Raw genomic sequence first — 25,637 nt, 5'->3', positions numbered from 1 at the left:
TTAGCTCTAAAGAGGGAAGATATCGGGCGGCCTTTTGATCGTGCATACGATCAAACGGCACATCGAGACACGGATCTACTCTGGAAGTGCAGTACCCCTCCCCTCCCCCTTCCTACCACATCTCTCCCCACCCCTCCCCTCATTTCCCTTCCCCATTACTCTTTAATTTACTCCCCCGACTGTTTGTCTTGTACTGTCTGTATCTAAGAGGCGGCTGAGCGCAACCTATAGCTATCTCACCTCAGTTACAGCCTCACACTCAAGAAGAGGTCCACATACCCCTCTCTTCTCGCTTAAGCGCCCCCCCCCCCCCCCCCGCCTGTAGAAGTATTGAGAGTTACGTTATATCTTGCTCCAGAACTCACGGGGGAGGCGCACCTGTGCCTTTATGGTTCATATTTGTACCCCTTCTTTGATATATGTTTGTTATGTATATCTGTTTATTCTAAAGCCAATAAATATTGATTTATAAAAAAAAAAAGAAATAGAGGAGTAAATGCGGGAGAGCACAATGCAAGTGAGGAGTATGCCTTAGAAATACCTTTAGAGTGTTGCGCCTCGTTAAATAAAAAGATTTCGTACTCCGAGCGGGGCAAAATAATAGGAGGGATATAAGATTGAAGGAAGTGTCTAAGTTGTAAATACTTGTAAAACTCCTTATACGGGATATGAAATATGTTGTGTACACGAGTGAATGACATAAGCATTGAGTTTTCAAATATATCTCCTACTCGATGAATCCCCCCGATAAGTTCCTCTGTTGCACCAATTCCAGTCTTGTTTTCAGGTGGTTAAGATAGCCGCCACAGTCTTTAGACTACCTAATAACCCAAAGCTACCAATGCACTAATCCTGCTCTGTGATTGGTCAGTGCTGCTCACGTAATCAGTGCTGGCCAATTACAGAGCATAGCACAGTCTAGGTAGAAAATGTTGGTGACCATCTTGGCTTTCTGAAAAGAGGACCAGAACAACGTTATGAAGTGTTGGAGAAGAAGATCAAGTGCATGTAATATACCATCTTCACCGACCGGTCCCACGATAGAATTTTGTCCCAAAAATAATGGGTAATTTTAAGGGGTATTTTACAACATTACTTAAAACTTATACTGTATGACCATAGTCCTATATGCCAGTACATTAATCATAACAAAGGCTTCTGTTAGGACATTAACACCCTATCTATAACATCCATAGGCCCTAATTAGGACGCATCCTTCAAGCAGGTGGCTGCATTATTTATGAGGACACTTATGGCTGACACTTACAAGTGAGTCTATGGCTTGTAGTAGTATGGAGGCTACAATGGTGTCTATGGCTTGCTGGGGGGTGTATGTATAGCATTTGTGGGAGCTTCTGTCGCTCGATAATTATTTTAGGCTTTTTGCCTTCTCGTATGCAGGAAATTTGGGGCCATTGAAAAAGTGCTTTATGAAAAGTTATGCTACCATGGGAGGAAGTTTGAGAGCTTGTACCTACACTGAATCACTGCATTAGGCATATCTACTCTATGATGGGATGGTCCAGTTTTTGGGAGATCACATCTTTATGACATTAGGGAACAGATTCCACAAAGTGGCAAACATCCTCTATACTCAACTCGACCTGTGTCCGCTGCAGCAACTCCATCAGTTGGTGCACATTTTGTGGATAAGTGGGAGCAGATCTCACAATCCTTTTCATATCCCAAACATTTCCAATGCAATTACATTCCAGTGAATTTGGGACCAAGGCCGTGTGGAGAGTTCTTTGTTGTTTTCCTCCAACCACTCCCTAGTTATTTGATCTTGATGACAGAGAGCAGGTGCAACTGTTCAGAAATACTGGCAGCACACCTCTGGGCATCTACAATCTGCCCGCGGTCTAAGTCACTCAAGTCACCATGTTTAACCATGTCTGCCAAATGTCTTCTGATGTGCAAAGGAGAGGTCAGCACATTCTCTAGGAGCAGATCCACGTTGCCTAGAAGTTTCTGTTTTTTTCTTATGAATTACAAAATAATTAATAATAAAATTATTCTCACCTCGTTCCCGCTGTAGAGGCCGATCCAAAAAGGCTCCTTATGTTTAGCCAAGTGAAGTTTTAGAAAAGATGCGGTGAACTCATCTAAGATGCTGACTAGCTGTGCGTTATCCGTCCGACACGCCTGACGGGCATCGTCCCAGCTCCCCTTGGTTTTATCAAACTTGTAGCTGGCATCTCCATATTTATAGTAGTTACGGGCAGGAGGAGTGGTGGGAAGAACCGGCAGACTGGGGTCTAACGCAAGTTAATGCAAACAAACAAGTTAGCAAGAAGTCAAGAAACTCTTACATTAGAAGAGATTAGAAATTACATTATAGCGTATTTAAAAGAAATCAATATGGCAAGAGTCCATGTGGCTTGTGACCTGTTTGTTCAGCTCTTGACTCTCCAGCTGCATGGTAAACCAGTGTGCAGGATTCAGCGGGACGGTCCCTACGCTCAGCGGCACATTCCCCTTAATAGCGGTATAAGATACAAATGACTTTATTTTGTACCAGTCTTGCCTTTTGTAAACAACACAACCACTTTAATAGGAGATTCTGCTTTATAACATTTCAGAAATGGCGACCCCCACCTACACATTCCTTGTGTTGTTTTTTGGATATGTTGGCCTATTTTGTTTGCATCACTACAGGATACACATCCTGCATCAGAGTGTTGCTTGCCACGAAGTCTAAGAGTGAGGCAAATTGCAGGAAGAGGAGAGGTGAATATCTGTATGTCTGGTCTTGGGTCTGAATTCTGGGGATAGTCTGGTATGAGGATTGTGTTTAGGAGGAGTCTGGTGTCTCTATTAATTCAGGGCTTAGGAGGGTCTAACTTGTTTTAGGGGGTCTGGTCTGGCCTTTGTATTTAGTTACGGTCGGCACTTATTTAAAGGGTTTGGGATTTGTATTTGATTATGGGGTCTGTTGTCTGTATTTACTGTACTTAGGGGTCTTGGATCTGTATTTGTTTGTTTCAGAGTCTGTCTTAGTTTATGGCACATGTGTCAAACACAAGGCCCGCAGGCCGAATCCGGCCCACTGTCTCGTGTTATGTGGCCTGCGGCATGGGTTGGGGAAGGAAGGAGGGTTAATAGTATTATTGCTGCTGCTACTGCTGGGGGGGGGGGGGATGTAATATTATTGCTGCTGCCGCTGCTGGGGGTAGGGGGTTAATGTTATTGCTGCTGCTGGGGGGGGGGGGGGGGGGTTAATATTGCTGCTGTTGGGGGGGGGGGGTTAATATTGCTGCTGTTGGGGGAGGTTAATATTGCTGCTGTTGGAGGGGGTTAATATTGCTGCTGTTGGGGGTGGTGGTGGGGGTTTAATACTGATGGGGATAATATTGCTGTGGGGTTATTACTACTGTGGGGGTTGCTCTTACTACTGGGGCTACTGTGGGGGTCAATATTTTTACTGGGGCCACTATGAGATTTACTATTACTACTACGACCACTATAGGGACACTAGTACTACTGCGACCACTATAGGGATCACTCTTAGGGCTCGTTCACACGGGTGTAATCATATTTCGGTCGCACAAATATGTTACGTATTTGCGCAATCGAAATTCACTTATGCCTGCATATTTGGGAACGCAAAAAAGAACGCAGATGGGCCCACTGAGATGGTGCGCAAATATGCAGTGAATACACAGGTTTCCTGCGCATTCACCACGTATTTGCGCGGCCCATTCACTTCAATGGCCTACTGGGGTGCGTCGTACACAACAAAATAGGTCATGCTGTGTGAAAATATACATCATGTGAATGAACTCATTGACATAAATGGCTTCTATTCACTGCATATTATGTACGCAAATACGCTTGTGTGAACGAGCCCTTACTAGACTGTCTTACAATCGTCCCTTTGAAGGTCACCATAAGCCTGATGTGGCCCTCGGTGAAACTGAGTTTGACACCCCTGGTTTATGAGGTCTGTACTCATTATGCGGTCATATGCACTATCTTGAATTCAAATGTCCTAGGTGAGATCCTATACAAGAGTGTGGAGTGTGAGAATTTATAAGTTCCCATTTCAGAATCTACTGTCTCAAAAGTTAGCAAACAAGGTTATGACTTGGATAATGAGGGCTCGGAGTTAGGCCCAATGCCCACTTGTGCGCACGGATTCCACTGCTGAATCCCACAGCGGTATCTAACCGTGCCCGGAGACATAGGGAGAAAAACCATTCCCTAGCTCTTCGGCTCCAGCACGGATCTCCTCTGTGCCGGCCAGATCTTCTTTCTTCAGCGGATGCGTCTGGACGTGCCGGCGACATGCCGGACGCATGTGCACTGCTATTTTTTCTTTTTCTGATCTCCTGCTTTCACGCAGATCCACAGTATGTCCACAGTGACAGGTGTGCCGCGGATAGGACGGCTTCTATTAATCTCAATGGAAGCCGTCCTGCGTGATCCACAGAAAAATGGAGCATGCTGTGATTTCTTTCCACATGTGTGATTCGCACGCCGGGAAAGAAAATAACAGCCACATGCTTTCAATAGTCTTGTAGATGCTAATGCTTCCCTATTGGCGGCTAGAGCTGCGGATCTCTTGCGCAGGAGACGCACGCAGATTTTATAAATAAAATCTGCCTATGGACGTTGGGCCTTATATGTAAGAAGAATTTGCTGAGACGTGCGCTTCTAACTTCCATGTGTATGGCTGCTGAACTCCAGCTAGTTATTATTGTGCCAGCCAAAAGGCTGCTTAGCCCAATTCCCGCCATTCTGTATGCGCCTTTCTTCATTTTTCCTGCCCAGACTTTGCATTTCTCCTTGTTAAATATGATTCTGTTAGGGGCGGAGCCTGACCGAGGAGCAACATGGCCGCTTGAGACCGGATCTCCCGCAGCACAGCGCTCAGGAAGTTCTCCTAGCTTCACCCATGGCAGCAGAGATGAGGAGAATAGCGAAGGACAGAGGGAGAGAGCAACCCTGCACGCCGAAAGCCTCCAAAAACCAGACGGCCATGCAGCGCTTTCTTAAAGAACGGAGTTCCCGCTCCCCGCACCTGCACTCCAAGATGGCGCCGGCTCAGGGAGCTGCATCTAACTTCAGTAAGGAGGGGGAGGGGAAGTCCTCATCGGATGAGGAGGACACTGAAAATGTGTCAAAGGGCTTCATGAAGGAGCTAATTAGGAGTGCCCTGAGCCCCCTTATAGCAGACCTTGCAGAAATAAAGGAGGACTTTAAACATATGGGCCGTAGAATAGAGGACCTAGAAACCACCTCTGCCTCAGTCACCTCCCATGCCCTAGCTGTTGCCAGCATACTGAAAGAACAACATGAGCACCTGAATCGTGCACTAATCCTCCAGGAAGATCTGGAAAACCGAAATCGCAGATGTAATCTGCGTTTAAAGGGCCTCCCGGAATCCTGGGCGGGAGAGTCCCTCCGCAAGGTCACTGCGGAAATCTTTGTGCAGCTCCTGGGGGCAGATAGAGCAGCCTTGATAACCGTCGAATGGGTCCACAGAGCCCTTAGACCCCTACCACCACCATCTGACCCGCTGTGAGATGTTGTCTGCAAATTGTTATCCTTTCAGGACACTTTTGCTATACTTAAAGCTGCCAGACTCTGCAAAGAACTTAAGTACGGGGATTCCCCCGTTCAGATCTTTCAAGATCTCTCGCCAACTACTCTTACGAAACGACGCACTCTCCGCCCTCTTTTAGAGGCGTTAAGGGCAAGAGATATACGCTATGCCTGGCTATTCCCTTTCGGTATCAGCATCTTCTATAAGAATCGCCGACTCATGATCCGTTCTCCGGAGGATCTACGCGGATGCTGGGAACATCTGGAGATGGACCCTATTGAACTCCCATGTTGGCTACCCCTCCCGGAGTTCCCTAGGCTGCCGAAGCTCTCTCCTCCTGAGGCCTGGCAGACGGCGGGCAGTCTGAAATCCCCCAAAGGGAAAAAGAAAAAGGCCAAGGACCCTGGCGCCAACTCTGACACCTGAACACGAGAAGGTTCCCTTCTTCGCAAGGGATAAGAAATGTTCCCACCATAAAGGGTTACCTTCTTGACAGATTCCCCAAGAGACTCACTTACCACCATAGAGTCTCAGAGGGACACGGTTCCTCTTGTTCTCTTGTTCTGCTGTTCTACTGTTCTATTGCTCAGATGTGTGATAGTTAACTGAAATATCATTTTGCTTATTCTCCTATATCCTCTACCGAGAGGATCTCCTCTCTCCGTAATTGCCGTAACTGCTATAATTGTTTTGTCCTCTTACGGGACCTTGTTGGGCGTCTGTCTGGCCAGGCTGACATTATAGTCCTCTGTCCTCTTGTTGAGAGCACAGACGACTCGCTCCCACCCAGAACCGAGCCCATCCTTTTGGACTCGGAGACGCTAGTTCTACCTGTTGCACTATTGTAACTGTATTTGTTTAAGTATTGTCTTAACTTTTCCTTGGTTGTCAATTCCCGAACCTACCCCCTCTTTCCTCCCCCTACCTTAACCTACCCAAACCTCTTTCAACTCATTCGGACCCTCCAGTGTGAGTAAGGAAAATCTAACTTTGCGAGATTGGCTTAACTGTAACATTTAACCTCTGCCCCTTTCTTTTCCGGCAAAGAGAAGACACATCCATCACCTAGTGGTCGAGACATGGATGACCTTGTACGGATCACGACGCTTAATGTTAACGGCTTGAACACTCCCCAAAAGAGGCACCATATAGCACTCTTACTGAAAAGGTATCACTCCGACGTGGTCTTTCTGCAGGAGACCCACTTCAGGGGCGACAGATGCTTGGCTCTACCAGGTAAGCAGTATCCACTCGCATTTCACAACTCACATCCTTCATCTGCCTCAAAAGGGGTCTCCATCTTGCTCCATAAGTCTCTTAATTTTACATGTGAGGCAAAACATTTGGACGAGGAGGGCAGGGTTCTTTTCCTAAGGGGTTTTCTAAATAACAATAAGATAACTCTAGCAAACCTATACACCCCAAATACTGACCAGGTGACCTGGCTAGATAAGCAACTGGAAGCTCTCAGACATTTCGCTGACGGCCAGATCATCTTAGGAGGGGATTTTAATCTCACCCTGTGCCCCCTAACAGATTCCTCTACAGGAAAATCGCACCTATCCCAAAGGAAATTAGCTAAACTTATTCGGACCCTCTCTGGGTTAGAGCTGGTGGATAGCTGGAGATGCTTAAACCCGACCTCCAGGGATTATACTTTCATTTCCCAGGTCCACTCCTCCTTCCAACGCCTTGACTACGTTTTTGTGTCGGCACCTCTCCTCTTGAGAGCAGAGAGGGCCTCAATAGATTCCATAGCGGTCACTGACCACGCCCCAGTTCATTTAGATCTTCACCTTCTAGATCCCTCCCCCCGGGAGTGGCGGTGGAGACTCAATCCCTCCCTTCTCGACCAGGAGGAGGAGAGAACCCGACTAAATTACTCACTGGAGGAATTTTTCCAACTAAATAAATCAGAAGACCTATCAACCCCTATGATTTGGGAGGCCCATAAGGCCTACATGAGAGGGCTCTTGATCGCAACCAGTGCTAGAGTAAAGAAAAAACAACGAATGGAAATTGACGAGAAACTAGCTCAAATTTCCAAGCTCGAACGCTCCTCAAAACAAACCTTAAGTAAATCATCTTCTGAGGAATTAATATCCTGCAGAAGAGAACTTAAACTTATTCTTGAGTCCAAATATAATAAAAAATACCTATACCTTAAGCATGTCAACTATGCTCAGGGAAACAAAGGGAGCAAATACACGTCTGCACTGATTAAGAAGGCCCGTACGAGGAACCTGATAAAATCCATCAAGACATCAGAGGGAAAAAAGGTCCTCTCCACACCCGAAATTGGTAGGGAATTTCAAGGTTTCTATTCCAGCCTATACAACCTTCGAGACCCCCTCTCTCCAGAGTCTACCCTGGACTTTAAGACACAGATCGACTCCTTCCTTAAAGATCAAAACCTGCCTAAAATAAATGAGGAGGAGTCAGTAGATCTTCTGTCCCCTATCACTACCCAAGAAGTAGAAGAGCTCATAAACTCTGCCCCATCAGGCAAAAGCCCCGGCCCTGATGGACTGCCTCTCACTTACTACAAGACTTTCAAGTCTACCCTCTTACCCAAATTAACTGAACTCTTTAACTCATTAATGAACGGTGCTCCCTTACCAAGACAGGCGCAGGAAGCTCACATCACCCTAGTATACAAGGAAAACAAAGATCCTGAGTCCTGCGGGAGCTATCGCCCTATCTCCCTTATTAATTTTGATGTAAAGGTCTGGGCCAAAATTCTAACCAAGCGTCTTGAAAAATACATCACAAAATTAATTAATCCCGAACAATCTGGCTTTGTTAAGGGCAGGGAGGGCAGAGACAACTGCCTTAGACTGCTCCATGCTGCTATATACGCCCAAGTCCATAATATCCCGCTTGCCTTCGTAGGCACAGATGCCGAAAAAGGCGTTTGATCGGGTCAATTGGACTTACATGGAGCATGTTCTAACGCATTACAACATTCCCCCAAAATTTATTTCAGCAATATTTTCCTTATACGCGACGCCATATGCATGACTTAAAATTAATGACTCTTTATCTCCCCCGTTTAATATAAGTAACGGCACGAGGCAGAGCTGCCCCCTTTCTCCTACTTTATTTATTCTTGCCCTGGAATCCTTTTTATAGAAAGTCAGGTTGGATCCCTTGATACAAGGCCTTGGAGTAGTGCCGAAAAAGGCGTTTGATCGGGTCAATTGGACTCACATGGAGCATGTTCTAACGCATTACAACATTCCCCCAAAATTTATTTCAGCAATATTTTCCTTATACGCGACGCCATATGCATGACTTAAAATTAATGACTCTTTATCTCCCCCGTTTAATATAAGTAACGGCACGAGGCAGGGCTGCCCCCTTTCTCCTACTTTATTTATTCTTGCCCTGGAATCCTTTTTATAGAAAGTCAGGTTGGATCCCTTGATACAAGGCCTTGGAGTAGGAGGAGAAACACTTTCGTCCACAGCTTATGCAGACGATATCATTTTTCTCATTACAAACCCGGAGGCTGGCCTCCCTCGCCTGATCACTTTGCTGGAGAACTTTGGAAGCCTCTCCAACTTTAAAATTAATATTGCCAAATCAATAGCCCTAAATATATCCATCCCACCTAACCACTTCAAGGTCATTAGAAACAAATCCCCCTTTACTTGGTCGGATTCAGCAATCGAATTTTTGGGCATAAAGTTAAGAAAAAAGACTGAGGATTTATATCCAACAAACTTTCTTCCGCTTTTACCCAAAGTCAAGAAACTTTTACGCTCCTATGACCAGCCCTTTATCTCGTGGCTGGGAAGAAAAAATATACTAAAATCATATGTCATTCCCATCGTCCTCTACAAAATCAGGCTTTTACCGATTTTTATCCCCTCTAACTTTTTCAAGACCCTGCGCACAATTTTCTCCAGGTACCTCTGGAGAGGTAAGAGACCCAGGATAGCGCATTGTATGTTGATCAAGCAGCGATCGGAGGGAGGAGTGGACCTGACATGCCCAATGGAATTGTATTTGGCTACCCAGCTAAACCATTGGCTGGAATTAGCTCATCCCAGCAAAGACCCTTTGATACAGCTTTTTGCCAGGGGCGCCTATGGCCCGGCCTTTGAGGCAGATCTCTGGTTCCCGGAGGGAAGAGGCAAGGGGAAGCGGTGAGGTGATCCACTCCTGAGAGGAACTTTTGAGACCTGGTCAGCTCTAGGGAAATCTCTGGCTCCCAGCCCTTCCCCCTATACCCCTCTCTCAGCTCTATATAGATATATGGACTTATCATTAGACCCCTGCTCAGCAAGAATTTGGAGGACCCTAGACAACAAAAACTTTCAAGATGTTCAATCTTTAGCAAATCAGGCCCCCTATCTACCTTGAAAGACATCCTCCCGGATCGCCCTGTTTCGTACCTTATATCCATTCCCTTACTAAAAGTCATAAATGAATTTCTGAAAAAGCACAAAGACACTAGACCACCTACGCCATTCGAGACGGTACTAGAGGGACCCACCAATGCATCTAGAAAGGTATCCTATATTCGCAAACACTTTGTTTCCCCTCCGAGGGAGACGAAGCCTGCCTTCCTCGTCTCGTGGGAGAGAGAGCTTAAGATATCTCTGTCCCCCAGCGAAACCAAACTCATTTTGAAGACTGTTTTTGGTCTCTCTCCCTGCGTTACTTCCCAGGAAGCGCACTATAAACTACTGGCAAGATGGTATAGAACCCCACAATGGCTCTCAGAACACAAATTACTCACACAGGACTGTTGCTGGAGATGCAAGATGGATACTGGCTCATACCTGCATATTTGTTGGGAATGCCCCCGCATAGCTCCCTCCTGGGGCGAGGTGGGTAGGATCCTTGGGCAGCTTCGACCAGGTTTGACGCTCTCCCCTGAGGTGGTTCTCCTGTGGAGGCCGACCCCCACCTTTCACCCCATTAAACACAAATTGATAGCCCTATTAATTGATACAGCGAAGGCTCTAATTCCACTAATGTGGAAACAAAAAGATCCCCCTTCGGTGGACCTCTGGAGAGACAGAGTAAATCTCCTCGCAACTCTAGAGGAACTCTCGAGCTGGGCTAAAGGCACACACGAAAAATTCATAGAAACATGGTACCCCTGGAGAGCAGTGGTTTGGAACAGAGCTGCCTGATCTGATTCCGGATATTCTAAGCAGAGCGGACGGAACGTTGGGCTAAGCTCACAATACTGAACCCCCTCATTCATGTCATCGACCCCCGGCCATGTGTGATGGGGCAGAGGTTACTACTGGGTTGTTGAATCAACAGGACACCTGTAGTTGGACTCGCTTATGGGCTTATGCTCGATCTCTATGAAGAGCTCGCTCGGAGGTTCTGTCGAGCACCATTTCTCGGAGTAGAGTGGGTCTTTCACCTGCACCCCTAGCTACCCCCTCCCCCCCTTTTTTCCCGACCCTCCCTTACTTTCCTTCCCATCCCCTTCACCCGTTTAGGAAAGTATTTCATTCTATAGGAATAGAGGTCATCATTTGAAGCCACTTCCATTCTCTCAGAGAATGCTGTACATAGCTCCAGCTCGCCGTAATGTGACACTTTAAGCTTAAAGGGGTTGTCTCGCGAAAGCAAGTGGGGTTAAGTACTTCTGTATGGCCATATTAAAGGGGTTGTCCCGCGAAACAAAGTGGGGGTATACACTTCTGTATGGCCATATTAATGCACTTTGTAATGTACATTGTGCATTAATTATGAGCCATACAGAAGATATTCACTTACCTGTTCCGTTGCTAGCGTCCTCGTCTCCATGGTGCCGTCTAATTTTCAGCGTCTAATCTCCCGATTAGACGCGCTTGCGCAGTCCGGTCTTCTCTGTGTTAAATAGGTCGCTCGTGCTGGAGAGCTGCTCCTCGTAGCTCCGCCCCGTCACGTGTGCCGATTCCAGCCAATCAGGAGGCTGGAATCGGCAATGGAACGCACAGAAGACCTGCGGTCCACCGTGGGTGAAGATCCCGGCGGCCATCTTCGCAAGGTAAGTAAGAAGTCACCGGAGCGCGGGGATTCGGTAAGTACTACTCGTTTTTTTTTTTTTATCCCTGCATCGGGTTTGTCTCGCGCCGAACGGGGGGGCTATTGAAAAAAAAAAAAAAAACGTTTCGGCGCGGGACAACCCCTTTAATGCACTTTGTAATATACATCGTGCATTAAATATGAGCCATACAGAAGTTATTCACTTACCTTCCCTGCGCTGGCGTCCCCATCTCCATGGCTCCGTCTAATTTCAGCGTCTAATCTCCTGATTAGACGCGCTTGCGCAGATGGGTCTTTTCCCTTCGGCTCGGTCTGGCAGCAACATCATTTTGGCTCCGCCCCCTTGTACGCGTCATTGCGTAGCTCCGCCCCGTCACATTTGCCGATTCCAGCCAATCAGGAGGCTGGAATCGGCACACGTCATGGGGCTGAGCTACGTGATGACGTGTACAAGGGGGCGGAGCCAGAATGCCGCTCGTGCCGGGCCGAAGAGATGGGAGAAGACCCTTCTGCGCAAGCGCTGAGCCAATCAGGGGGCAAGTCTGACTCACACCCCCCTCACACCCACTGCAGGCCGGCCGCTCTGAACTCCGTCTGCCGGGATGAGGTGAGTATATATATATTTTTATTTTTACACTTTTCTGGATGAATTGCAGGGAAGGGCTTATATATTTAAGCCCTTCCCGACAATTCATCCTGCGCTCACTGGCAGCCCATTGCTTTCAATGGAGCTGGCTGTATTGCCGGCTCCATTGAATTCAATGAGCAACAGCTGTGGCAGAGAAGAATGATTTGTCTTCTATATGTTCTCAATGGGGTCGGCGCTGCTGCCGCCGACCCCATTGAGCGCATATAGAGAAGAGAACAGGAATCGCAGATCGCAGATAGGTGCGATCTGCGATTTTTGTTCTATAATTTATCGGACGAGCGCATAAAAAGCGCTCATGTGTCCGATACCATTGCAAAGCAATGGTTTTAAAAAAATCGCCGGACGCATGCGCATGCGCAAATCGCGCGAAAAAACGCCCGTCTGCCTAAGGCCTTGATAAGGCTTCTTATTGAATGACAGCTCGAAGTTGATTATATTGTGGTCACTGTTCCCCAAGTGCCCCTCAACCTGTACCCCCTTTATTCGGTCCGGTTTGTTAGTTAGTACTAGGTCCAGAACGGCCCTCCCTCTTGTTGGTTCCTGCACAAGTTGGTTCAGATAATTATCTTTAATTACTCTCAAGAACTTATCACCCCTGTAAGATTTGCAGGTCTCATTTTCCCATATTATATCTGGATAATTAAAGTCTCCCATGATTATTACTTCATTGCGGTTTGACACCTCTTCTATCTGCCTTAGTAGTAAGTTTTCAGTTTCTCCTGTTGCTTTTGGTGGACTATAGAAAACCCCTATCAGGATTTTGTTAGTTTCTTCCCTGTATTTCTACCCACAGAGATTCCACCTATTCTTCTCCTACCCCTATGTCCTCCCGTAGTCTCGGATTTAAGTTCGATTTGACGTACAGACATACCCCTCCCTCTTTCTGGTTCCTTCGGTCTCTTCTGAAGAGATTGTACCCCTGTAAATTCGCCGCCCAATCACACTAATCATCAAGCCATGTTTCCGTTATTCCAACTATATCATAACTCTCATCAGTCATTCTTGCTTCAAGCTCACCCACTTTACCAATCAGACTTCGTGCATTCGTGGTCATACAATTGATATAGTTATTTTTGTTTTTTAAATTCGTTTTGTTGCTATTCGTACTAATGGCTGACCTCACATTTCTAACTGTACTAACCCCTTCCCCCCTGCTCGACCCCCATTCCCATTTCTTTGACCCAGGTCGCTGTCTACACTGGCTACCCCACTATTTCTCATTTTGCCCTCCCCCCAGTCCCTAGTTTAAACACTCCTCCAGCCTTCTAGCCATCTTCTCCCCCAGCACAGCTGTACTCTCCCCATTAAGATGCAGCCCATCCCTACGGTAGAGCCTGTAGCCGACAGCAAAGTCAGCCCAGTTTTCCAGGAACCCAAATCCCTCCTTCTTACACCAACTCCAGAGCCACTTGTTTACCTCCCTAAGATCCTGCTGCCTTTCTAGTGTGGCTTTAGGTGCAGGTAGTATTTCCGAGAAAACTACCCTGGAGGTCCTTGCCCTAAGCTTGGACTCTAGGTCCCTGAAATCATTTTTGAGGGCCCTCCATGGACCTCTAATTTGTTCATTGGTGCCAACGTGCACCATGTCCGCTGGATCCTCACCAGCCCCTCCCAGTAATCTGTCAATCTGATCCGCGATGTGTCGAACTCGAGCACCAGGAAGACAACACACCGTTCGACGATCTTACCGTAACTGGCTGCGGGAAGCCTGCAGAGTTTTGCAGTACCACAAAAGAGGATTTTCAGGAAATCTCATCCACTGACGGCAGAAACTGAAACGCTCTGCTGATTTTACATTTGCAGCAGATTTGCTTTGGATTTTCCCTGCTGGGTCCAATGGCAGTGTTAAAATACACAACAGATCCAAATTGCTCATCCACAAAAGACCCGCAAGACACATAAAAAGGGGCCACAACTGTTTTGGATGAAACCGTTTTTTTTTACACTGGTAGTGAATATTTTTTTTTTTCCAACAAAGGCAAAAGTAAGTGTTATTCTATTCTGGTCTGGGGACTGGGATCTGATATTCCGTTGTTTAGTCTGCTCTGGCCTGGATTCTGAAAACTGCGGTACAACATGATTACACAGGATTTGTTTTATTTACTGAGTTGACTGAATGTGGTTGTGTTGGTGCAAAATTTCAAAATTTGGGGCCCCACTTTTAACTTTGCCCAGGGTCACACTTTGTCTACAAAATGGAAATTTTTCCATGTCTGAACTTACCTTTATATTTCTGGCAGATGTATCCTTTATTAAGGCTACAATGCTCCACAATCCAGGTACCGGCATCAAGCAGACTTCCAAGTTGCAAAGTCACACAGCCAGGCCCCTTAAAAAATTAGATTCAGAAAATGTCACATTTGAGTGTATCATAGAAACTAAAACTCTGCAAACCGGATTCTCTCTGTATGAGATAAGAAAGTAAGAGATGCCGGGCACCGCTGAATGGAGAACAGCGATTGGGCTAAAGCACCAGTGAGATATCCAATAGCAAAGTAGCACGGTACCGAATATACACACTCCAGATAATAGAAACAAAACTTTAAGAAGGAACAACACTTCAGGGTGACCGCCCACTACAGTTCTTTTTCACTGTGAAATTCACAGCGTTTTTTTTCTCCAGGGGTCTGTGGGACTTTTTAATGTTAAAATCGCATCGCACAAAATTGCGGTTTCACGGTAAATTGCGATTCTGCGGCGATGCATTTTTAACATTAGAAAGCCCCATAGACACCTGGAAAAAAAAATGCAGCAAATTTGCAAATGCTAGTGGGTAGTCACCCTTAACAGTAAAATTACCCCCCAAAACAAAGGCTACAGTCACACTAGCATTTTTTGAACTGATCCAGTTTTAGCAAAAACGCTATTCAGCAAAACAGATGTTTTTTTGACAGATGTTCAAAAGAAATCCGTAAAACAGATAAAATGCTTTCAGCTTAATGTCTTTTTTTCAAAATGTGAAATAAATCTGTTTTCTTGTGAACGAGAGGAGGAACAGAAATAAGAGGAGGAAGAGAAATAAAAGGGGGAGGCTTTTCAATGAATGTGACTCAGGGCCAGTCACACGGGCACATCGGCGCCCGTGTTACTGCAGCCAGCACACGGCCGTATCTGAAGACGGACATCTCTCTGCAGCACCGGGAGGAAAAACATGTGACCGGCTTCATTGCTGGTCATATGTTCTTTCATCAGCGCTGGAGAGAGACGGCCGTCTTCAGGTACGGCCATCTTCTAACTGTCAGTCAAACGGGCGCATCGGCGCCAGTGTACGGGTGCCGATGCGCCCGTGTGACTGAGCCCTCAGTGGTTAGCACTATTGCCTTGTAGCGCTGTGGTTCTAGATTCTGACTGTGGGCAACATCTGCATGGAGTTTGTATGCTCTCTGTTTATTCTTTTTCCACTTATCCTGGCAGCATGGTGGCTCAGTTGTTACCATTGCTGCCTTGCTGTGGTCGAGTTCTGAATTCAATTCTGCCCAAAGGCAATATCTGTATGTAGATGTTATGTACTGTTGTGTTTATTCTTCTTCTCCTCTGTAGAAGTAAGAGCAAAGAACAAATGTGGTGGCTCAGTTGGTAGCACTACTGCCTTGCAGTGCTGGAGTTTCAGGTTCACATCTGACCAAATATGACATCTATATGGTGTTTTCCAAAGTCCATGCAGATGTTTTCTTGGTGAGATTTGAACCTAGTACTACAGGGCAACAGTGCTAACCACTAAGCCACATTTATTGAGGAAGCACCACCACCTAGATTTGTAGTGTACAGAAGTTAACAAATGGAAGTTTCTCAATGGTCTATGTAGTCTTGTGCTTATGTGTATTGTCAGTGTGTTCCATGTGAGTGAATATGATGTGTATTGCACAGCTGCAGCACTGAATGGGTTACAGTCTGGGTTATGTCTGGAAAAGTATCTATTTGTCTGTCATGTGACCTTCTTTTATATATGTGGTTGCAAAGTGCATAAGTGAGGAGAGTGGAGGTTGGAGTTTGTCTTGGCTGGTTCTATTCACCTGTCCATCCGGACAGAAGCTGGCCTGCACACAAACACCTTTATTCTGTATGTAGAGGTTATGGAGGAGGCTGAGCAGATAGACTACTGGTGCCATGAACCCCCTTTTTCTTCCCTGTATGGAGAGTTAGAGGTGTGACAAGCTGCAAGAAGTGCGAGTTCCCACGGTGCAGTGTGGAGTGCAATTCTACCACCCTATGAGTGGGTACCGGTAGAGAGTCATCAAGGTGTTCGTGAAAAAAAACAGTGTCCAGGACCAGAGAACCACAGATAACTTGGCCTATGTAAGTCCCTCTGTTCTCCTGCATTTTCCCCCGTCACTTCATGTGTTCTCCTGCACTATCTGTCCTGCCGGTGGATGTAAGCTTGGACTGTATTGGAGTTGTTACAAGTTGTGTTTCCAGTAAACGGCTTTTCCGACCGTTCCTAGTTCTGCCTTTATAACTTCTCCCTGTGTGTGGACTCTTTATTCATTCGCCAAGAGATCACAGCGGAGGAAGGAACAGTGGTGTCACCCATGACAAGAGTGGACTCAGGTAAACCCTTCCCAGGTTAACCTAACTTTAATAGCCTACTCGTGGCTCGTTGGACATGTCCCTTGTTACCCTCCGGGTCGTAGGCAGTAGAGCCACCATGACAAGGCCTACATCAATCCCCGCTGACTCCTAGGCTAGGGCCCGCACCTTGGACACTGCAGGGTGGACTATCTTGGCATCACGAACAGGATAAGTCCCTTCTGTGCCTGTTTACACTGGCTGGAGTGAAAACGCCTCCGCCATCAATTTCCCGGACCGGAGAGGATTTCCATGCCCACGTCTGGAGTGCTTAAAAAGTTGCCTATTTTCAGTCAGCTGAGCCTACTGATAAGAATTTCCAGGAGGACAAGACTGTGTGCTTTAAAAAGTTTAATATGCAGACTTTGCAGCATCAAGAAGATTATTCTGCAAAATCAGCTTTATATGCACTACATCCTGAGATGAGGACTTTTAGAGTTGTTGGACCCTGTTGTGTTCTAACTGTACAAGAAACAAGCAGCTTGGACTCACAAGATGGTGTCCAGCCTTCTTCATCAACCACTAAAGTTCCCATTGTGAGTTTCCCACTGTGGCTGGAGAAAAAGCAAGGGGTGGTGCCCCGACTGCAGAGCAACAATCTGCAGCTGAGGACCGTCCAGAGGAGGAGACTTTTTCCACCAGCGAACAACTGCACTTCTCTCTGCAGAACAGAGTAGCTTCTCCCTCAGATGGCATGGCTGCTGGGATCGTTGTAGGAGTGCCAGACAGGTATCATCCTGCTTGTCCCTGCTTCTACTTGGGCGATGAGCCGGAGTTGCAGCAGCTGCTGATGCCGCTGCCAAACCCTGTTTCCCCACAATTGGAGACCCAGAGCCTCTCAAGAAGTCTTTCACCAGGCCTGGAGATTAAATACCAGCGAGGAAAAGATCTCCTCCAATCTCCATTTCCTCAGAGGAGGAACAACTGTCTGCTAGCACCAAGGACACCCACCAGCTCGGAAGGGAGCCCTTTGTTCCTTGGATTATTATGCCTCGGGACAATGTGGAAGCCTGAGCTGAATGCCTTCCTTTCACCTACCTGCTGGACATTGGAGGCTCAACTCTGTTGTAGTGGAATATCTTTTGAATTGCAATTTAATAAATATTGTAAAGTTGTTTTATGTAAGTTTTGCGTGCTGACTAGAGATGAGCGAGCGTACTCTGATAAGCACTACTCGTCCGAGTAATTGGCTTTATCCGAGTATCGCTGTGCTCGGGGCTAAAGATTCGGGTGCCGGCACGGAGCGGGGAGCTGCAGGGGAGAGCGGGGAGGAACGGAGGGGAGATCTTTCTCTCCTTCTCTCCCGCCCGCTCTCCCCTGCACCCGAATCTTTAGCCCCGAGCACAGCGATACTCGGATAAAGCCAATTACTCGGACGAGTAGTGCTTATCCGAGTACGCTCGCTCATCTCTAGTGCTGACCCATTTTTTTGATTGTAGCCACATATTGTAGCTGCATTGAAATCAATGGGAGCTGCACTTGCAGTTACAAGTGCCGGCCACTACGCAGGGGTTGGAGTAGCTGCTTCTGCCCTGACCCCTGTGTATAAGTGAAGTTGGCAGTGGGCGCTGGATCAGCTGATTGGCTAGGGTCCTGAGCGGCGGACCCCAGCTAATCAACTACTGATAACTAGAGATGACCGAGTGTACTCGTCTGAGCTTGATGCTCGTTCGAGTATTAGGGTGTTCGAGATGCTTGTTACTCGAGACGAGCACCACGCGGTGCTCGACTCCATTACATTTTCTTCCCTGAGAAATTTGCGCGCTTTTCTGGCCAATAGAAACAGAGGGAAGGCATTACAACTTCCTCCTGTGACATTCCAGCCCTATGCCACCCCCCTGCAGTGAGTGGCTGGGGAGATCAGATGACACTCGAGTATTTAAATCTGCCCCGCCCGCGGCTCTCCACAGACACAAGCTAAGAGAGATCAGGGAAAGTACTGTCTTGCTGTAGCTGCTATAGGGAGAGCGTTTAGTGTTATTTTAGTCTTCAAGAACCCCAACGGTCCTTCTTAGGGCCACATCTGACCGTGTGCAGTACTATTGAGGCTGCTTTTAGCAGAGTTGCACAATTTTTTTTTTTGTGTATATCGGGCGTGCAGACCATAGCGTCCTCATTCTGCAGTCATTTTACAGATTATAGGGGCAGTACTGCTGAGGCAGGGACAGTGGTACAGGGAAATCCATATACAGGCTATATCACAGGCAGTGGGCTTTTTCCCAAAAAGTGGAAAAAAATACTATATTTGGCCTGCCTGTGACCCTCTTCAGTTTACGGCGTGTCTGCTCGGGGTAGTAGTCGCTGATTAATACCCAGCCTTGCGCATAATTTTTTCTGGCTGCACTGTGCTTTCAGTAACCACAGTCATCCTCCAACAGGGAAATCCATATACAGGCTATATCACAAGCAGTGGGCTTTTTCCCAAAAAGTGGAAAAAAATACTATATTTGGCCTGCCTGTGACTGTCTTCAGTTTTCTGCGTGTCTGCTGGGGGAAGTAGTCGCTCACTTATTACCCAAGCTAGGTGTTACTGCAGCCTTGCGCATAATTTTGTTCTGGCTGCACTGTGCTTTCAATAACCACAGTCATCCTCCAACAGGGAAATCCATATACAGGCTATATAGGCAGTGGGCTTTTTCCCCAAAATTGGGAAAAAATACTATATTTGGGCTGCCTGTGACCGTCTTCAGTTTACTGCGTGTCTGCTGGGGGTAGTAGTCACTCATTAATACCCAGCTAAGCGTTACAGCAGGCTTGCACAAAATTGTTTCCTGGCTCTGCTGTGTCCATTACATGATCGCCGTCATCCCGCCAGAGGGAAAGAGTATACAATATATACGCTGCATACGGTGTCTGTCTGGTTTTTCACCTCACCATTTTAAGTGCTTGCTTGCCAAGCGGCTAGCGTCTTGTCGGAGAGGGTGTTTAGTGTGGCTGGGGGAATCATCATGGATAAGCGTACCCGCCTGTCAACCGACAGTGCCGACAGGCTTACACTCATAAAGATGAACAAAGCCTGGATTTCCCCAGACTTTTCTTCTCCACTAGCGGACAGCAGCGATACCTAAACAATACGTAGGCTGCACCCGCGGATGGAAGCATAGTGCTCTATCACCATAAAAAACGGGGACCTTTTAGCTTCATCAATCTGTGTATTATATTCATCCTCCTCCTCCTGAAACCTCACATAACCACGCCGAACGGGCAATTTTTCTTAGGCCCACAAGGCTCAGTCATATTACTTTTGTAAACAATGTTTATACGTTTTAATTCTCATTAAAGCGTTGAAACTTGCACCTGAACCAATTTTTATTTTAACTGGGCTGCCTACAGGCCTAGTTACAAATTAAGCCACATTAACCAAAGCGATTAATGGGTTTCACCTGCCCTCTTGGTTGGACATGGGCAATTTTTCAGAGGTACATTAGTACTGTTGGTACCCCAATTTATTGGGGCCCTCGCCTACAGTGTAATCCTAGTAATTTTTATGGGCTTCACCTGCACTCATAGTACAGCAAGGTGTGTGGGGTTGGCCTACACTTTTGCTACATTAATGTAACTGGGGCCTTGTCTATACTGCAACTACTGAAATGTGAAAGAGACTGTTATCTCCCTAAACTGCTGCAACGGGAATGTTACTGTGGCCTGTCTTGACTGCTACTAATACTGAAATGGAACTAATACTGTGCTCCCCCTATACTGCTGCTTCGGGATTGTTACTGGGGCCTGTCTTGACTGCTACTACTACTGAAATGGAACTAAGACTGTGCTCCCCCTATACTGCTGCTAGTGATATGTTACTGGGGCCTGTCCCTAATGCTACCGCTGAAATGTTACCAATTCTGGGCTCTGCCTATACCGCTGCTAATGCTATGTCACTGGGGTGTGAAAACGGAGGCTTCCCAAAGACATGATGGCGGCGAGGCCATTTCCCACCAACGCGGTTACTGTTAAGGTGCATATAACCACGGACACGTAGTGCCTCAAAAACATCCCCCTCCTCCTCCAACAATGAAAGCATTCTTGGCAAATACCTTTGCATTGGTCCGTCTGGTGGCAGTCCAAGAATTTCACCTTTAATGACACACCAAGAGAGCCCACCCACCATCCCCCCACCACGGCCCACTTAATCCTGGCCACATTCCGAAAACCAACTAAATAAAACCACAACGTGGTTACTGTTAAGGTACATATTACCAGTCTGACTGGGGCATGCACTGTGGGCCGAAGCCCACCTGTATTGTATCTGACGTTAGCTTTGCTGAGCAGGGCACTTCAATAAGATACATTTATGTACCGCTGATGGGTTCCAGGGAGCCACCCATGCTGTGGGTCCACAGGGACTTTACATTACGGATTTGTACCTGCCTGTGTCTATGTATTAAAAACCCCGGTCAGACTGGGGCATGCAGTGTGGGCCAAAGCCCACCTGCATTTAATCTGACGTTACCTCAGCTGTGCTGGGCACTGCAATGGGATTTGTTTATGTACCGCTGGTGGGTTCCAGGGAGCCACCCATGCTTTTGGTCCACACAGACTTCACATTAGGGAGTTGTACCTGCCTGTGTCTACTTATAAAAAAAACCCAGTCTGACTGGGGCATGCAGTGTGGGCCGAAGCCCACCTGCGTTTAATCTGACGTTACCTCAGCCGTGCTGGGCAGTGCAATGGGATTTATTTATGTAACGCCGGTGGCTTCCTGGGACCCACCCATGCTGTTGGTCCACACGGAGTTGTACCTGCCTGTGTCTACTTATAAAGAACCCCAGTCTGACTGGGGCATGCAGTGTGGGCCGAAGCCCACCTGTATTTAATATGACGTTAGCTCTACTATCCGGGGCACTGCATTGGGACAAATGTCCTTGGTGCACCTATGTCCTTGGTGCAGTGAAAGTCCGCTTCCTGCCTAGGATTGCTAAATCTGTGGGCTGAGGCCTATGCCGTGGGCGCGGTGCAAGTCTGCCATGTTTTGTTTGGCCGCTCAGATCAATTTTTTGTTCATGTCTTGGGTTTCCTAGGACCCACCTATGCTGTTTGTGCAAACGTAGTTCCCATTGCGGTGTTTGACTTGTCTGGCACAAAGGCACTGACTGACTTGCGTAGAGGGCAGAGCGCTGACGGCTTTCCCCTTGCAGTGTGGATTGAGCTATGCGACACCTTGACAGAATGAATACTGTGTGGCACATGGATTCCCCATTGCTATGCCCACGTTTGCAGCTCCTGATGGAGGTGGCACAGGATTGGAGTTCTCATTGCTTCTGTACAGCATTGTGGGCTATCGCCCCGCCCCTTTTAAAGAGAGTCGCTGCCTGGCCCTGACAACCCTCTGCAGCTTGTGCCTCCGGTTTCTCCTCATGGCAGACACACTTATAAATAGACATGAGGGTGGTGTGGCTATGAGGTCAGCGTGTGGCATGAGGGCAGCTGAAGGCTGCGCAGGGACACTTTGGTGTGCGCTGTGGACACTGGGTCGTGCGGGGGGGGGGGGGGGTTGGGCAGCATGTAACCCAGGAGAAGTGGCAGTGGAGTGTCATGCAGGCAGTGATTGTGCTTTGTTGGAGGTAGTGTAGTGCTTAGCTAAGGTATGCATTGCTAATGACGGTTTTTCAGAAGTAAAAATTGTTGGGGGGGCCACTCTTGCCGCTTTTGTGGCTTAATAGTGGGACCTGGGAACTTGAGATGCAGCCCAACATGTTGCCCCTCGCCTGCCCTATCCGTTTCTGTGTCGTTCCCATCACTTTCTTGAATTTCCCAGATTTTCACAAATGAAAACCTTAGCGAGCATCGGCGATATACAAAAATGTTCGAGTCGCCCATTGACTTCAATGGGGTTCGTTACTCGAAACGAACCCTCGAGCATCGCGGGAAGTTCGACTCGAGTAACGAGCACCGGAGCATTTTGGTGCTCGCTCATCTCTACTGATAACCTATTCTGAGCATTTTCCCTGGAAACCCCCTTAACAGCTTATAAATAAAATGTATAATAACTTACACGATAATAAAACTTTGGATAACCTTTGGCCCAATTTGTATAATACAATCCACTCTGATCCGTCCAAACAAACTCCCTTTCGCTATTCCTGTCATGTAATCCAATCCATAGATTTGCCTTCACGGATTTTAAATTAGAGATCAAAAAAGCTGAAATAAAAACACATACAGTATATATGTATTACCAAATGGGGAAAAGCAGCACAATGTAAATACAAACGTTAGCCAGTGCTTGAAGGGATTGTCCAACTCACTTTTTTCAGTGCTTAGCTCCCCCTACTGAACACTGTACTCTGGCAATACGTTTACGGTTGCACCAAAGCATCGCTTTGACACTCTGGCACCATGGCATCGGACCCGTGATGTCGCTGGGTCTTCTAGTCCAGTGACATCCTGTAAACATGTCATGTGGGCTTCTAATGTAGAACCCCTGGTATGCTTATGGGAGGTCACTGATTACACACGTGACTATGCAGCCAATAAGAGGCCCCGACGCTGGATGTCAACAACCAGCAAAAGTAAATGGGGGAGAGAAGCGACAGTGCGGGAGCAGCCCAGGGGGTGGGTATTTTGTTATTTACAGCCTCCCTACCACCCCTCCGCTGTCACCAAAGCATTTAGAATTTAGAACCCCTTTAATTATGTAACCCCAGAATTATTCCTGCACCAAACCTGATTTTTATGGACAAGTTTCTTAAACTGTCCATTAAAATGTTTCCTAGCACTTTCCACACAGTGAGAGGCAGTTGTGATTGAGAGTTGTCACCCTGCGCCCACAGCCAGAATAAATCCACAACATTTATATGGATTCAAGAATAAAGAACAAAATCGAGCTTTGAAAAAATTAATTGAAAAAGACAAGACCGCACGCAAAAAAAACTAGAGCAACAAGTTCAGAAGGTCAGTATGAGCCACATCCTCAAAAGGTTAAAGAGGCAGAATTCCCCCCATTCTTCTCCTTTCTAATTACATTTACTTCGCCTATTTTACACGGGGAGGTTTAGGAAATAGTGATGGCATTCCTGTGATATCCATGGGCGTGTAGAGGTTAATACCCAATATCTCTGGTGGTCTAGGGTAATGAAGGGCTTAACCCCTTCCATTTACGTCTTGGCTGGGAACGTGTTCCTGTAAATGGACGTAAACTTATGTCCTATGGATGGCATAGGCTCAGTCCCCAATGGGGGTGGGGGGTGGGCATTAAAAAAATGTAAAAAAAAAAGACAAATTAAAAAAACACTGTCGCTACACAATACTGTAGATGGCATGTGGCTGTCACTCTGCTATTACTATTGTTTATGGGGGCATTCTTCTGGCTGTGGTGGCACACATTATGGGGGTATTTTGGTGCTACCATTAGTGGAATGAATGGGTTGGATGGTCTTTATATAGGTGTTTCATTAATACCCAGGAGATTACCTTTATTTATTGGTACAGTATGGCAGCATTATTGTGTGTACTGTATGGTAGTATTAGTTATGTGTTGTAACAGGGTAAGAGGAATGGTCTGGAGTGGAAGGTATGCGTCACAGAGGTTATTAGCCTCTGTGAGGTAGTCCGGTCCTCTTCCACTCCAGGCCAGATCTTACCACCTGTCCAGCCGGCCATTTAAGGAGACAGGTGGAAGGTAGAGGGGGTGTGTGTCTGGGAGATACAGGCTACAGTTGCTTGGTGTAACCTCCACTGTGAACAAAGACAGGCACTTTGGACAAGGCGCTACCTGATGCAGCAGGACCCCTGGAGGGGATACGCCTGCCCCTGGACTAGAGCCACTGAGAGTGAGGGCATAAGGACCAGCGGCGCTCTGGACATCCACAGGTCTGTGCACCTCCCAGGACTTGTATGGTTTCCTCAGCTGAGTAGTTTACCTGCGTTACCTCCGGACTAAGGAGGGTTAATCCTGAACAGAGACTTTTTTTTGTTGTTGCTATCGTTTACTATTTATCTGGAGACCCAGTTACTTTTTGTTGTCTGTTAAAGACTGTGTAAATAAACCTAAAGAAAAGAAAAGTGACGGTTTGGAGTGCTCTTTAACCCCCGCTGTGCTACAAGTGGTGGAGGATGCACTGGCATTAAGAAACTCCCCGAGGGGAAAAAAGGAACTGTTTCCATAGCTCTGGAGGAGTTAATAAAACAGCTCAAGGCACTGACAGTAGTAGACTCCACGAGAAAAAAACAATCGGTGGCCATAGCCATGAAGGAGTTAATCAAACAGCCAGTAGTAACTAGCACACAGCAGCAAGAAACAAATCAATTGCTGATTCGTCAGATGGCAATGCTAATGGAGACTAAAAGAAAAGAGGAGAAGTCATCCACTAGCATGGACATAATAAAAACTATAAGGGGGCCGTTACAAAAAATGACCCCGGAGGATGATGTGGAAGCTTACCTGGCCATCTTTGAAAGGGTGGCAGTGAGGGAAAAACTGCCACCAGAACAATGGGCGGAAGTTATAGCCCCATATCTCACTGGGGAGCCGCAAAAGGCATATTATGACTTGCCCCAACAGGATGCCGGGGAATATTACAAGCTAAAAACTGAGATTTTGGCTCGCCTGGGAGTGAGCATGGCAGTCCGGGCACAGCGAGTCCATCACTGGAAGTATAGCCAAGACAAACCTTCCAGGTCACAAATGTTTGATCTCTTGCACCTAGCCCAAAAATGACTACAGCCGGAAACCTCCTCGCCTACACAAATAGTAGAGAAGGCTGTGATGGACCGGTTTATACAGACTCTGCCCAGGCCTATCCAACGATGGGTGGCCCAGGGAAATCCCGAAAGTATCGACAACCTGGTGGGCTTGGTCGAACGGTATGTTGCAGCGGAAGAGACAGCGGCGGCTGTGAGGCCTCCTGGTCGTCCTGCAGACGCTCGGAGAGACAG

General features: G+C 47.0%; 1 protein-coding gene across 1 annotated transcript in view; it reads right to left on the bottom strand.

Moving 5' to 3' along the window:
• LOC136587226 (macrophage mannose receptor 1-like) overlaps positions 1-25,637 on the bottom strand; it is a 353,431-nt gene that overhangs the window by 117,155 nt on the left and 210,639 nt on the right. The window contains exons 22-24 of the mRNA XM_066585783.1: positions 22,756-22,904; positions 14,421-14,526; positions 2,023-2,258 (exon numbers count right to left, since the gene is read on the bottom strand). Coding sequence (XP_066441880.1) covers positions 2,023-2,258; positions 14,421-14,526; positions 22,756-22,904 — 491 coding nt within the window. The remainder of the gene's footprint in view (positions 1-2,022; positions 2,259-14,420; positions 14,527-22,755; positions 22,905-25,637) is intronic.

This window comes from Eleutherodactylus coqui, chromosome 12, assembly GCF_035609145.1.
Source record: "Eleutherodactylus coqui strain aEleCoq1 chromosome 12, aEleCoq1.hap1, whole genome shotgun sequence".
Lineage (NCBI taxonomy): Eukaryota > Metazoa > Chordata > Amphibia > Anura > Eleutherodactylidae > Eleutherodactylus > Eleutherodactylus coqui.
Note: the sequence above shows the minus strand (reverse complement) of the source record. Positions and strands in the feature narration are given on the sequence as shown.